This window comes from Brachionichthys hirsutus, chromosome 10 (assembly GCF_040956055.1).
Source record: "Brachionichthys hirsutus isolate HB-005 chromosome 10, CSIRO-AGI_Bhir_v1, whole genome shotgun sequence".
Classification (NCBI taxonomy): domain Eukaryota; kingdom Metazoa; phylum Chordata; class Actinopteri; order Lophiiformes; family Brachionichthyidae; genus Brachionichthys; species Brachionichthys hirsutus.
The window spans coordinates 1704194-1719281 of NC_090906.1; the positions used below are offsets into that span (position 1 = coordinate 1704194).

General features: G+C 44.0%; 3 protein-coding genes across 3 annotated transcripts; 2 read left to right on the top strand and 1 right to left on the bottom strand.

The window, feature by feature from the left end:
- The first annotated feature begins 604 nt into the window (after positions 1-604).
- Positions 605-4439, top strand: med31 (mediator complex subunit 31). Its single transcript, XM_068744749.1, has 4 exons — positions 605-748; positions 2160-2234; positions 2356-2452; positions 3486-4439. The coding sequence occupies exons 1-4, from the start codon at positions 739-741 to the stop codon at positions 3691-3693; spliced, it is 390 nt and encodes a 129-aa protein (XP_068600850.1). The 5' UTR covers positions 605-738; the 3' UTR covers positions 3694-4439.
- Positions 4440-6621: 2182 nt separating this feature from the next.
- On the top strand, positions 6622-9293 carry LOC137900173 (uncharacterized). Its single transcript, XM_068744234.1, has 8 exons — positions 6622-6824; positions 6900-7038; positions 7141-7283; positions 7556-7608; positions 7866-7990; positions 8289-8396; positions 8516-8725; positions 8979-9293. Exons 1-8 carry the CDS (start codon positions 6622-6624, stop codon positions 9291-9293), a joined length of 1296 nt encoding a protein of 431 aa, XP_068600335.1.
- A 1062-nt stretch (positions 9294-10355) lies between these two features.
- On the bottom strand, positions 10356-13369 carry LOC137900601 (P2Y purinoceptor 3-like). Its single transcript, XM_068744717.1, has 2 exons — positions 12915-13369; positions 10356-12476 (listed from the first exon to the last, which is right to left on the bottom strand). The coding sequence occupies exons 1-2, from the start codon at positions 13367-13369 to the stop codon at positions 11561-11563; spliced, it is 1371 nt and encodes a 456-aa protein (XP_068600818.1). The 3' UTR covers positions 10356-11560.
- Positions 13370-15088: the final 1719 nt, after the last annotated feature.

Sequence of the window (15088 nt, forward strand, 5' to 3'; positions counted from 1 at the left end):
ATGAAATTTAAGAATACCATATTTAAAAATGAAGTCAATGGGTAGCACGTTGACAAAGTCAATAGCAAGTTCAAGTCCGACTTGCGTGATTTCTGTGAGGAGTTTGCATGTTCTCCCCGTGTCTGAGTGGGTTCTCTGCGAGTTCTCCGGGTTCTCCGGCTTCCTCCCACAACTAAAAACATGCAACTTAGGTCCAAGTTGCAAAACAGAATTCATTCTAAATGAACTTACCTGGTTAAATAAAACGCCAACATACATATAAAATACAAACCTAAATCATTTCGAAGTTTGTTTATACTATTTAACAAGAGGAAAATAAAAATCAATGAATACAGTTTTAAATTATTGCACCTAAATAATTATATGTATCAAGTGAAAAATCACAATAATGAGAATTTACCAAGCAACATAGAAAAGTATACGTTATATCAATTGAAGTAACTAAGTATGGAGGGTTTTCATCTTTTTAGAACGCTTGAACTCGTTCTGATTCTGTTTTATTTTGTTAAATGCCTCCCCCTGGTGGCCACAATCTCAATAGCGGCAGCCGTAAAGCGACGTAAATGTCGGAAACACAGGACTCGTTTCTGGCAACTACGGCTTGGGGATGATTTAAAAGCAACAAAAACCAATGGTTAAAAAAGGGCTTTTGTTCTCCGTTTTTTATTAGAACATTTAGTATTTTCATTTAGATAAGAATTGTTGTTTTCAGGGGCTCGTCTTTCTCTAGCCGGCGTCATGGAAACAGGTTTGTGACGTGCTTTAAAGGCGAACTACATTAGTTGCTAGGACTAGCTTGAAACGTAATAACTCACCACATATTTCTAGGTTGGCTGTCTTAAATTGTATTTTAGAATGTAATTACAACAATTTAGATAAACTATCATCGTTCCACGAACAAGTCTTATTAGCATAATCCCTAATTTATAATTTTTCATCACATAAATACATCATTTGGAATAATAACAGCGTCTTGTATAAAAACAAATGTTTATATTTTGACGATTGGGTAGAGAAACGGATTGTATTGGTCGGTCAACTTTTTAATAGCATTGAACAATTGATGACATTCAGAATTCTTGCCTATTGATTTCCAATTACAGCTGAACAGTATGCTTCCCGTTTGGATGCGATCCCCTCAGGTGTTCTTATAATGCTGGACATTACAGCTCTCTGATCCTCACAAATGTATTCAACTCTGAAATAGGACAAATCTGTTTATCTCATAACGAAAACTGTGATAAGAATATCCGTGCGTTGTTTCAGAAATAATCTATATCTATTCCTCATGTTGTATCATATTGGAACCAATTAGTAAGTGATATTTTTTTTGGGGGGGGGGGGTTGTTAAATCTCTTAACGAACAAGATGAAAGAAATATGTGTCATTTGAAATCATCCGTAAGTATTTATCATCCTGGTAACCACTTTATGTTGAAGTTAGTTGCTCCTTTTGTGGAACAGTTCAGCGCCTTCTGGAAGGACTTTTGCAGCTTCATAAACAGAAATGTACACGAAGACTTTATTCTTAAGTGGGGAAATTATGTTTTCTGCATTTGCGGCAAACATAAAGATATATTAGTATTCATTTATTAGTTCTATCAAAATGTTTATCTTCACAAATGCAAACATAGCAGAGACCAACATTTACCCACTTTTAGAGTGACACTCTTTTACATGAAGATCCTAAACGACTCGTTTAATCAAAAGACTGTAAACAATTTGTACTAAAGTAATGTTATTTGTTATAATATTAATGATAAATTCACACCCTGGCTTGTTCTGTTTTTGTATTTTCTGTTCTTGTATACATCAATACGCCTAAAAAAAATCAAGTGATATTGAAATAGTTTAACATTTATTTTTTTTATTTAACATACTCAATTTGCCATTTCTCTCTTTGCAATTTGGTGTTGTTGTTTTGGAGACTATGTAATGTCAGATTTTGTTAGTAAAGTTAATAAACACAAAAAGATAGGATTAGCTTGCTAGCTTCACTTTAAAGGTTTCAGTTTCTACACAAATGCGTTAAAAGGCTCCGCTACGTTTCTAAGCAGACGTTCTTCGTGGTTTTATATCGTAAACAATAAAGCTCGTAAACAATACGCTGTTTATTTGTTACTTTGTGTCGTTGCTGAATGTCGCTGTGTTTCTGTGCAGAGGAGCAGGCGAGGAACCGTTTCCAGTCGGAGCTGGAGTTCGTCCAGTGTCTGGCTAACCCCAACTACCTGAACTGTGAGTCGGGCGACATTTTAAACCGGCGTGGACGGCGTGTCGGGTCGAACCGTCTGCGTCACTAAAGCAGCGTTTTACGCACTTCTGAAAAGCATTTTCAAATGTCTGTTTGTGTCTCCAGTTCTGGCTCAGAGGGGCGTCCTGAAGGAGAGACCCTTCATCAACTACCTGAAGTACCTGCTGTACTGGAAGGAGCCCGAATACGCCAGGTTCCTCAAGTAGGACACTCGGAACCTCTTTCACTGCACGCTGTTCTTTTCTCACTCCGCTGGTCTCCAGATCCAGCAGGACAAAGGACGCTTCAGAGAGGACGTGTTACTAGAACTTTACATTCGCTGAATGCACCAGGATAATATTTCACCTGCATTCTTATCAGGATCAATGCTGATGAGGAGCTTTTAGTAATAATAACTCGTTCCTGGACTGAGCTCGTAACTCTGGCGTCTAAAAATGCTGAAATCAACGCGAGTAACTTTTTAAATTGCTGTATAGATACACGCACAATGATATAATGCATGATATATTACTGTAATATAAATTAAATGTGGTTTTATTGCGAGTTTTAGCTTCGAGACAGACGAATGGCGGCGGAGGGGACACAACGTAACACTTAATACAGTACTAATTGTACTTTACACGTACTCTTACCTGAACTTAGACGTACTAGTCCTGCCTCCGGAAGGCTTCGTGTTCCCGATGGCGTCCTTCGGTTTGAGGATCGTCGATGTTCTCCGCTCGTACTGGCGTGTCCCATCACTTACGGACACCGCGGTCACGTTGATCGATAATTTAATCTCCATCATCATCATCATCATCATGCGTCTCTTCTTCTCACTGCCATCCTTCCTACTTGCTTTCTTTGTGGAAGGTACAATTACTCCCCCCCCCCCCCCCCTCTCACTATACACCGCTGTTAGCCGCTACGTCTGTCTTCAAGGTAAAACTCATAAAACCATATTTTATATTACCATAAAACGGTATATTATTTATTATATTGTGTGTGTTTGTATATATATATATATATATAGCAAATTAAAATAATTCCATTATTAGCATTGATCCAAGTGTTTTTAAACGGCCAAAACGGATTAAATAGTTTTCAGTTATTTTATATGGGAAAAATGACATCCGAGCTCGGTCCAGGAGCGAGTTGTACTCGTATGTCGAGACATTTCTGTACGTGGACAGACTCTGTGACCGCCTGGTACCGCAGGACGAGCGCTAAATTGCATTCCCCCCCCCCCCCCCCAGGTATCCTCACTGCCTGCACATGCTGGAGCTGCTGCAGTACGAACACTTCCGGAAGGAGCTGGTCAACGCTCAGTGCGCCAAGTTCATCGACGAGCAGCAGCTGCTGCACTGGCAGCACTACTCCAGGAAGCGGACCCGGCTGCAGCAGGCGCTGGCCGAGCAGCAGCCGCAGCAGCCGCCGCCGCACGGCAACCCCGTCGCCAAGTGATGATGTCACCAGCGGTCGGAGGAGGAGGAGGACTGCTCCCAGAGGCTCGCGGGCCAGGCTGGACTTTTTGAACACTGTATGAGAGCGACATGTTTTTCACCCTGTGCTGTGCTTGAAAGGTTTACGATCAGCTTGTATTGATTGTGGTGTTTTTGCAGCGCTGTCGGTATCCGTGTTAGCGCAGCGCAGGTCAGCAGAAACAGGCTAATCAATGGGTCAGACGCCAAATGCTTTATCAGTCTGGGCCCTTATATGGGAGTTAATTATTGACACGCGGCGGCTCAGAGTCGCTGTGGAAAAGTTTTCGGTTGTCAGGCAGAGCTACTCATTCTTGAAACGGTGACATCATCAGGGTACGACATGTGACTTCCTGCCCAAACTGAACTATTACAGTCATTTAGAATCCGTTTCACCTGCTCTACATGTGTTTGGGCCAGGAGGGAACCGCAACGGCACGGCTCACACAACCGCCCCAAGCCGGGACTCAAACCCACAACCTTCCTGCCGTGAGGCGACGGATGTCGTCTCCCAGCTTTTAGGTCACAAACTGGACCTCTTTCGTCCCGTGATGCTTTTCGTGTTGTGTGACTCGTTTGAATCTTCTAGCACGTCTGTTGAGGATGTAAAACGTTTGAGGGTTCCGAGCTGCAGAATATCAAGCTGAGGAAAGATTGAACTCGCATTACTGGATTTTGCCTAAATCTACTTTCATGTTTAATAAACGTCTGACGTTTAAGCTTTTACATTTCCTTTTCTTTCGGGTATGTGATGAACGATGTTCCATTTACAGGAACAGGAACCAGCATCGAGAGTTTTCATGACGGAACTGCACGATGATGATCAGCAGCTAGCCGGGCATAAAGTACCGAGACGGTTTTTACTCGACTTTAAGGGAACATCGTTCATTTAGCAGGAAAACTTTATGAAGTGAACCCGAAGAACTGGGCTAATCCCTTTTTTTATTTATTATTATTGTACACAAAATTAAGAAACACAAACCTGATTGATCATTGGCCGATTTTTAGAACATTACAATAAATTTATATTTAAATGTATATTTCGCTATTTTCATTCACAATTTTCTGTGAGATGTTTATGATTGAATCGTTTTATTATTTAAACGCCTGAGGCTCTTTTATTCTGAAGGAATCCAGGCGGAAGTTGTTTGTGTCTGTTTTGTCTTTACTCCACCGGCAGCTCTTTTATAAATCTAACGGGACTGAGACGGACTGACTCCCGCTGCGACCTGGTCGGCGAACCAGAGCGGAAGAGAACCGACGGGGCAAAACGGTAAGAACGGATATCTGTATTTATTTATTTATTGATGAACGTCACGTCCGTCTGGGGGTTAATATTATTAACTAACCGCAGATCCGCCTCTCGGGACCGATCAGGAACTCTTTGATCCTTGATTAGTCCAACACAATATCTAAATGACTAAATACACGGTTAATATGAAATACTGAACCCGTCGAGAACACAGAAAGACAAATCGAAACTCCTCCTGCAGGAATTCGGTCAGGATGCTCAGGTCCACTTCTACGACTTCAGTTCCGGTTCTGATAAATACTTGTATTGATCCCAGGGACATTTGGGGTTAGTCTTTCTTGTTGGTGCCTTTTGTGTTTTAAAAAAAAAAAAGGTTATTTCAAGTCGGTCTGCAGGAAGACTCTCATATCAATTTATAATCTTGTTGTTTGATGTTAATGCAGAAAAACAATCAATTTAGAACATTAAATATCACGAGAAAACACACTTGAACTTTAGCTACGCATATTTTAAAAATAAACTTAAAATATTTTATTTTTTTACCAGATAATCAGAAATACTCCGAGCCTTAAAGATTTTCAGTGCGCAGCCACGGATTTAACAAGTATCACATCACATTAAAAAAATCTAACAGTTTAAAATACAATATATAAAAATATAATATAGAAGGAAATATATTGTATTTTTATTTGCGTTTCATAAGAACTGGCACTTCATGCGTGCTTTTATTTTCTTGTTGCTACTAATCTCCGTCACTTCCTCGACTCTGATCTTCATGGTCATAGAATCCGCCAGCGAGTCATTTGGTGTGTTTAGAAAATCTATTGGCGATCTGTATCACTAGATCATGCAGCAAATCAAACAGACAAAGGTTTGTTTCGCTTTCCTTGGATGTAAATTCACACAAATCACAAATAACTGGAAGTGAACGCTTTATGTTTTTGGCAGATAAATCTCTGCAACATTTTTACAAAAACTGCACACAAACCACCAAGTTATAAAGGAAAGCACTTTGACCTCGAGCATAGTGTAGATCATACGACATGGAGACATTCTCATTCTTGTAATTATAGCAGTTGATGGCAAAGCACTGTAGTCCGAAAGACTTCTTTACAGAATCCTAAACAGGCTTAGCCTCTGCCATCTTCAACGCCGACTACAACTTCCAAGATGCATGGCTGGCTTGAACTCCTGCTGCAGCCAGTCTGTGTCATTCGATGTCTGTGTTCGTGGGTTTGTAATAAGCCTCTCCCCTTCCGGCTACGCAGTCGAGGCGTCATTTCACACAACGGTCACGTGTTCTTGGGCTCGAAAGTCCAGAGCTGCTCTAAACAAACGTCTTGTGTTTGCTTAGGTCGGCGTTTCTCATGAGGTTCGTGTCTTTCTGTCACTTCCTGTGTCAAAGTGGAGGGAAGCGTTTTGAACACATATTGTTTTCTTCTCTGCCTCCAACCTCGCCTCCTTCTTCTCCTTTTCTCCTCTTTCTTCTTCTGCTGATTTTTTAAAAATAAATAGAGGTATTTCATTTCGACATGAATTTCAACCATTCATTCATTCATTCATTCATTCATTTTCCAACCGCTTTGTCCGGCACCGGGTTGCTGGCCAAGCTGGAGCCTATCTCAGCAGTCAATTTGACTTCCTGCCAGGACTTTGACGATGCTGCAGCGGGTCGTGGTGATCGGTGCTGGGGCGGCGGGACTCTGCGCTGCCAGACACATCCTGTCCCGCCCGAATAGCTTCGCTCTGCCGGTTGTCTTCGAGCTCACCGACAACGTCGGCGGTACCTGGTGCTACGATGAACGCGTCGGGACGTACGACAACGGACATCCGATTCACAGCAGCATGTACAGAGACCTCAAGTACGTCGCAGGAAGTGTGTGTGTCTTGGAAAATGAACGTCGCAGAAGTTCTGAATAGTCCTACTATCCTGACAGGACCAACCTGCCGAAGGAGGTGATGATGTTCCCTGATTTCCCATTTGACCCTGAGCTGGACAGTTTCCTGCCCCATCAGGAGGTGCAGAGGTACCTGGACAGGTACTGCCACAGCCACAACATATGGCCTCACATTAGGGTAAGTCGTCCTGCGACTCCTCCCCTGCCCGGTGTCGTTTCCATCCCATCAGTGGAGGAGAACGATGTCATTTCTTTCTCTCTCTCTCTCTCTATGTCTCAGTTCAACACGGTGGTGGAAAGGGTTACGCCTGTTGTCGAGACAACGGAGGGGGACAAGGTGAGGACAACGTGGGAAGTGACGTCATCTGATTCGTCAGGTTGTCAGAAAACCGAGACCTTCGACGGCGTGTTTGTGTGCTCGGGGTATGAAACGATTGATTGATGCTTCCTGTCATGTGACTGATTCTATACTGAAGGGTAGACGACTCTTCTTCAGAGACTGCCTTCCTCCACAGGCAGAGGGCGCTGTTCAGTTAGGACTTCCTGAGGACTTGGGTTCACGGCTTATCCTGTCTGGTCATACTTCCTGTTAAAGTTGCTTTAGTTCAGCTTCAAGATTAATATATTTTTGTTTGTTACACTGAGTTTTTAACTTTTAGTTTTTATTTAAATGCTCTGAATTTTGTGTTTTTAAGGCACTACTCAGACCCTCATATACCCGACATACCTGGGATCAAGAACTTTAAAGGTACAGTCCACGGGTTTTTCTTAAACTGGCGTTATGTTGCTAATGTTATTCAGTCTCGAACTATAACGTTGGTTAATTGATCATTTAGGATGATTTTTAAGTGAAACATTGATAATTATCAGTATGTAAATCAGAAATAGGGCTTTTTTTCACGGCTTCCTTGCTCTTCCAGTCTCTACGCTAAGCTAGGGTAGCACGCTTTATGCTAACCTTTGTACTGGAGGTGACACCGACGCCCGTCGTCTGTCTGCCTGCAGGAAAGGTGCTCCACAGTCATTCGTATAAGTATGCGGAACCGTTCTCGGGTCAGTCGGTGGTGGTTCTGGGAGCCAAAGCCTCGGGACTGGACATTTCCTTCGAACTGGCCAAAGTTGGAGCTCAGGTATCAAACAGTCGCTGCAGCTCTGCCTGACACTCATCAAGTTCTGAGTTTCTGTTGTTGTTCTTGCTTGTTTGCTTCCTGCTACAGTAGAGTTCCATGCAGACACAAGGTGGTTAGTCTGTCTTAATATGTTATTGGTCAAAATGGAAATGGAATGCTTTTATTGTCATTGTCATCACAATAAAAGCATTCCATTCCATTAATCTGAACAGCGGCAGCACTTAAAGCCTGAATGTACATCAACCAGGCCTTCTTAAAACCAGTCAGTCCGCTTTTCTTTCCTTTTCCTTCCCTGCAGGTGACTCTGGGTCACCGTCAGCCTTGTTTCACCATCCCTCTCCCTCCCGGGATCCAACAGTCCACCTCGGTGGCGGCAGTCGAGGAGGATGGCAGCCTTCGCTTCGAGGTGACCTCTTGTCCCTATTGCAACATGCAAGAGACCGCTAGCTTCAATAGGCCACTCCTACTTCCTGTACATGCAAATTAGACTGATTGCCATGTTCGTACGACAACTTCCTGTTTCAGGACGGCTCTGTGTCCACGGCGGACGTCCTGTTGTTCTGCACCGGGTACAACTTCAAGTATCCATTCCTGGATGCGGCCCAGTTGGGTCTGGAGATCCGGAACCATTGGATGTCCCCGCTGTACCGCTACATGGTCCCTCCAGCCTTCCCCTCGCTCTTCTTCATCGGCATCACCAAGCTAATCTGCCCCTTCCCCCACTTCCACTGTCAGGTCAGATGAAATGTCTTTAAATTATAAGCATTCCATTTTTTTTTTCCTCATTCAGACCAGTAATCAGAGTGGGTTAAAAACATGGGCGGAGCTAAAGAGGTCGTAAGGTGAAGCATAACTAATAATAACTATCATCCATCACTGGTGTCAAAATAAGAGCATCAAGAAAAAGAAACAGCAACAGCAAGTTTTTTCTGTTATTGATACGCTAACATCAATCAGTAGTCAATGACGCCCTCCTTCCTCTCTGCAGGTCCAGTTCGCCCTGGCTGTGTTGGACGGGTCGGTCCCTCTACCGTCGGCGGCCCAGATGGAGGAGGAGGTGCGGCGAGAGCTGCAGGAGAAGTTGGATTCGGGAGTAAAGCAGAGCCACCTGCTGAACATCCAACGGGATCAGTGGGGCTACTGCCAGATGCTAGCTCGCGCCGCAGGCTTCCCGCTGCTGCCGCCCGTCGTTCAGAGTCTATACACGGAGGTGTGGCGGCAGCGGAGGATCCACCCCCAGCGCTACCGAATGACCAACTACAAGCTGACCAGCGACACACAGTGGGAGGCGATCAACAAATAGATCCGTGAAAGTTTTTGATGCGCCTCCCTGGAGCGCTGCTTCAACTTCAAATGTCTCTACCTCTGAAGCGCTAGCACCGACCGGGACCATGCGTGATTGACGCATTCATGTTCCCCTCATGATAGACCCTGTGATCGTCCTGCTCTCCAGCGAGCAGCAAGAGCGGGTCAAAGTTCAAGTTCAGATGCCTGTGAAACTATTATTATGCCAATGAGCCTGAAATTAATCGTGTACTAATTAATATGCTAGATGCTAGCGTACTAAAGTTTTACTGTGACTCAGCATAACGGTAATGATTAGCATTCTTAATTTTGCTAACGATGTCGGCTGGTTTGAATTTAATAAGCATCATGCTTAATGCAAATGAGCAAATATTAGCGTGTTTACATGCTAAACCCAAGGCAATGAGCAGGGTAAAGATAATACCTGCTAAACGTCAGAATCTTAACGCCATTGCTAACATGGTAGAGAGCTGCTCGGCTCCAGCAGCATCGTGGAGCGTCAAGTTGGGAATAGAAATAGAAATCAGAAGAATAAATCAAAATTAAAATAAGGATACCAATGGAATCTTAGCAATGAAGTGTATTTTATGTAATCATATACATGACTGATTATTAGCTGCTAATTGTTAGCTATGTATGTGTTCCATATGTTAGCATTTAGCACCAGTGTGGCTATGTGCAGACTCACAGCTGCTAGCATGGACGTAGGCTTATAGTGATCTTCAAAGGCATGCATTTGATCAGTTTTAGTGCAGAAAAAATGAGATTAAATAAAATGTATTATTATATAACTTGAAATTTTGAATTACACTCAAATGTAGAACCTTAAAAAAACCCTCTCCCGAACACTATAGAAATATTGACAGTATTTAATGTGATGATTTAAAGAGTTCATCACCAGATTAGGTTGGATCAGTTGCCTCTTTCTGTGTTTCATAGCCCCTGATCAGCAGTGTCAGAGGCCCAACTGTGTTCCTTCAGCTGACTAATCGCTTCTGGTACAGACCGGATTCACAAGTTAACCATGAACGAAGCCGAAGACAAAGAGAGCTGATCTCGACAGACTTTAATTCACATATTGCGACACGGAAGGTCAAAAACAGGCAGGTCAAAAACGTTATGTCTGACAGACGGACTGCCCTGAGCTCTAAAACTGTAATAGTCCACTTGGAGCAGGAATATGCAGATTGATTGTACGGTTGTACAAATCCACTGACATTGAAAATGCAAGGCTTCTTTTTTTAAAGCATCACATTTTAATAGCTGATTCAGTGAATGTTACTTTTTTCCAGCACGGGGTAAATGGCACGATTAGTATGCTGTTGATGCGTAACTGGGCACACTGGTTCCATCTCGACTTGGACTCTTTATAAAATTGGTGTAATTTTCCTTTAAGATTCTTGCGCCTCCTGTGGAAAGACGTGAATGTTTATTTCAGTCTGCAGTTTCCTTCGCATTGTGGGAGGACAGTCCACCACAGGATGCTCTCAAATATTTCGAGTATCTACATCCAACACGGACGTTGAATTAAGCAGCAAATTAAACAGTGTTTCTTGGGAGAATGAAATCTCTTTTAATTTCAAGGCATTAATTCAATGGGACAATTTATTTTTAACGTCAGTCACTGTTGCTGCAACAACCTCACTAAGGATTTCTTTTAACTCTAATCCTTGTTCCTCCAGACATCTCAACTTGTCCCCCAACACTCTTTGGTCTTCATGTGAACTGCATCCTTTTTTTAAATTATTACTTTATTAACATAACATGATCAAAGACAAACTCACAGTACAGATCTCACCCTTCATCATTACACAACAAATTCACATCTTCAGAGAATAAAATAGAGGGAAATCTAACAGTGAGGGATATAATATCACTAACACAAATATATACGTTCAAAAGGAAGGAAAGAATGAGAAGGGGAAATAAAAAAACAAGAATAAAAAAATATATGCAATAATATACCGGTAAATTCAAACAAAATTAAAAACAAGGGGTTTGGGATTAATGTACTGTATATATTATTTCGTAATGATAATGAGATTATTTGAGGATTACTCCTCAAGATGAATAATAAAGCGATGTGCTTTCCTCGCTTTAGAACATGACGTCTTGCCTCCTCCTTTACCTCCTTTGTATTAATGAAACCATCGACCAACGACTAATCAGAGCCGTCGCGGATGGATACGTGTATTACCTCACATTTATTGTTGTAGATTTTCTGGAACCTGCATCGCTGCGTCATTCTTCTAGAACTAAAACCTTCTAGACGATGACCCGTGAAGACTTGGACTCATTTTCCGCGTGCACAATCCTTTGGACCTTCTCGGCCACCTCTTGGCCTTCCTCGCCCAGGCCATCTTTTTGCAGTATTTTCAGCGGCCACCAGAGGGAACTGTTCCTGCGATCTCTGCGGACGGTGTTTTCTGCTGGCCAGCAGCAAGGGGCGCCCTTATCCCCGGTCAGGAAGTAGAGGAGGGCGTTGAGCCAGGCATTGCAGGATGCCAGGGGCCGGGTGACCTTATAGCAGATGGAGACGGCCTTCATGACATTGCAGCCGCCGAGCTGCCCCCGCCTCAGGAGCAGAAACAGTGTCCGGGTCACGTGGAAAGGCAGGAAACACAGCGCAAACAACAGCGTAATGGTTATGATGGTTTTGATTGATTTCCTTCGCCGCCGGATATAGTGCGAGTACTGTGATCCAGAGATGGAGACCGAGGTTCTCTCTCTGTCCCTGGTTCCTTCTGTTGCGCCGTCTCCCACTGAACCATCCTCGCCATCTTCTATGGACCTGGGAGGAGAACGGAGGCTCTGAAATATCGTCCTGACTACCTGAGAGTAGCACCAGGCGATAATCACAAAGGGCACAAAGAAGCCCAACAGGTGGAGGACTATCCCATATGGGACATAGTCAGCAAATTCCTTATCGATGGCATCATCCCAGCAATTTGTGTATCCCTGGTGGTCCTCCAGCAGAGATCCGGTACTGTTCAGGCTTTCCCTTCCTCCTTCAGGCTCGACAACCCCCCCGCCTCCTCGTCTGACATATCCTGTCTGTGCGAACCTGAAGATGGGGCAGGTGAGCGCAAAGACTACCACCCACACCAACGCACAGGTTCCCTTCACCAGTCGTTTGCTCTCCAGCGTGATGGTCCTCATTGGATGGCAGATCCCCAGGTACCTGTAGATGGACAACTAGGGGTGAGTTTGAATCCCGAACCTTGTCCTTGTTTTTATTTGAGAAATAAAAATAAGAAAAAAACCCAGGATGGAACGCAGGAGGTTCGTACATCAAGTAGTGACACTAAGGGTTAGCGAAAAACTGTCACGTAGTTTATCAAGTGCGTAATCTGGATCAATTCAAAATGGTGATCCACGTCCACCAATGAAGTTTAATCAAATCAAATAGTTTATGTGCAATCCTGCTAATAAACAAACAGTAGGAGCTGAATGGATGCATCATTTTCATTGTTTGGTAGATTTTCTACACATTCGGGGAGGTTTTTATGACCTTTGAAAGGAAACTTGACTGTTTTAAGCTACATACTTCATACAAGCAGGCAAAAAAGCATTCCTTGGTGACTATTCATTTGGGATAGTGTGTTTCGGAGCACCCTACCTGTGCACAGAGATGCAGGTGAGGAAGAAGATGGAGCAGTAAAGGTTGAAGTAAAAGAGGAACCGGACGAGGCGGCACATGAAGTCCCCGAACACCCAGCGGTCCCTCAGCACGTAGCTCGCCACCAGGAAGGGCAGCGACAGGCCGTACATCAGGTCGGTCGTGGCGAGGTTCACCATGTATATCAGGGAGGTGTTGCAGCGGCGGCTGCCGCCGACACAGCAGCCGCCCCGGCGCCGGCAGGAGCGGAGCAACACCACCGAGTTGAGCGCGAGGCTGAAGAGGAAGGTCAGGGAGTAGCAGACTGGCAGGAAGACGTACTTGTAGGATTCATCGATGCTGCAGGACGGCGGAGGGAGAAGCGACGTTGGAAAGGTGCCAGATGTGTTCGAATGATTCCGCGTTACCGGAGCAGCCACCAAAACGACGTGGTTGGAGGCTTGACTCAATCCCATGATGAAGGCTATTTCAGGCAGAGCTGGGTTGGTTGAGGTTCCTCTGGAGTCATCATCCATCCATCTATCTGTCTGTCTATCTGTCTGTCTGTCTGTGTCTGTGTCTGTCTGTCTCTCAACAACTGACTGATCCTTGTCTCGGGCCTGAACACGGAGTTTCTGTGACAAATGAGGAAGAAAACATGCAGTCATTACTTCGGAAAAGCTTGTTCAGAATGTGCCGCCCCTGTTTTGCTGATGAAGACCACGTTTCGCTCAATTAGCCCCTCAATTATTAACTAAACTTTCCGGAAAAACTCTCTCCGTTCATTTGGCCTCTCCGCACGATGGGTGAGCGGGCCTGTGCAAGTTATTGAGCCGTTTGGGTCAGGGTTTAAATTCAAGCTCAGGTTTGGGAACAACGGTGACTGCCGGTGTCTGAGCCGTCGCGCGTTCGGGGCGTCAACGCAGCAGCGGCGTCACGCTACCTGTTACTGTTACGACGGAGGAGAAACTGTTTCAAATGACCTTTATTTATACGCAGAGTCAATCCTCAAGCAACAGCATGTTATATACATTACATGATACACTCCTTCTGTACTATGACGGAAATTACAGGCACTCCTTAAACCGTTATTGTGTGGCTCACTGAGCTGCTAGCATGCTAGCATGGCCGTTGATTTGTAAAACCAAATCATCCATTGCAGTGAAATCATTCTTGTTCACCCCTGCAGGAGGATCGAGCTACCTGACGTCCAACGGATGTGACATCACATCCCGTGTGATCGCCTTCCTCCAAGCTGCTGTTGAGATGCTTATTCATCGATGAGAATTTCCTCCAGCAAGGAAGAGAAAAGGGATCTTAAAACTGATACTGGTAGAGAAAACCTCTCTGAAAAAATAAGGTACAGACTGCATTCACACGGCAGCCGAACTCCTCTGCTTTCACTCTGAAAGAGACTCAAATAAAAAAAATCCTGCAAGTAGGGAATCTGACGATCGTTTCTATTTGCTGCTTCCCAACCGAAAGGACAATCTGTTTTTACAAGTCTGAGTGACAGAGACGTAAAGATTTAATTGCATATTTGATGTCCCATTAGCTAAATGTTAGCTTCATTTTGAACATGATCAATAGAGGACCTGATCATTTAATACCGGCACGCGTGCCTCATTCTTTCAGAGGTTGATCGATTAGGCAGCGGATAAATGATCAATCGAGATTTGAAGAGATTCTTTTTGGACTTGCAGGACTTGCAATCTGGAACGCAACAACCAAAGATAAGACGACTGACAGTTCCGCAGTAAAAATGACTCAGACTACTTGGTAAGTAAAATAGTCAATTAATGACCGATGGCATAATCAATCAGTCATTTCTGTGCTTCTATTGTCTGGGATCAAAGAACGACGTTAGTTTGATTTGTGCCGATTGTTTCACCTCCGTTATGTCAAACCAATTGGAAACATTTTACCGGTAAAGCTTAAATAAAATCTGACTTTTAGTTGCTGCTTTCAGCCAATAAGAGGCCAGTATTTCAGCGCGGTCTGGATCAGAGGGAGATTGCTCCTACCTTCCTCCTCGTCCGGATCCGTTTAGGGGATGAAGGCTCTCTCCGGGGGGGGTGGGGGGGTTCCTTCGCTGACCTTCAGCTTCCCTGTAAATAATTGATCAGCATTCATTCAGTCAGAACTGCAGGAATGAAACCCAATACAGGGACTGCAGAGGAGGAGGAGGAGGAGGT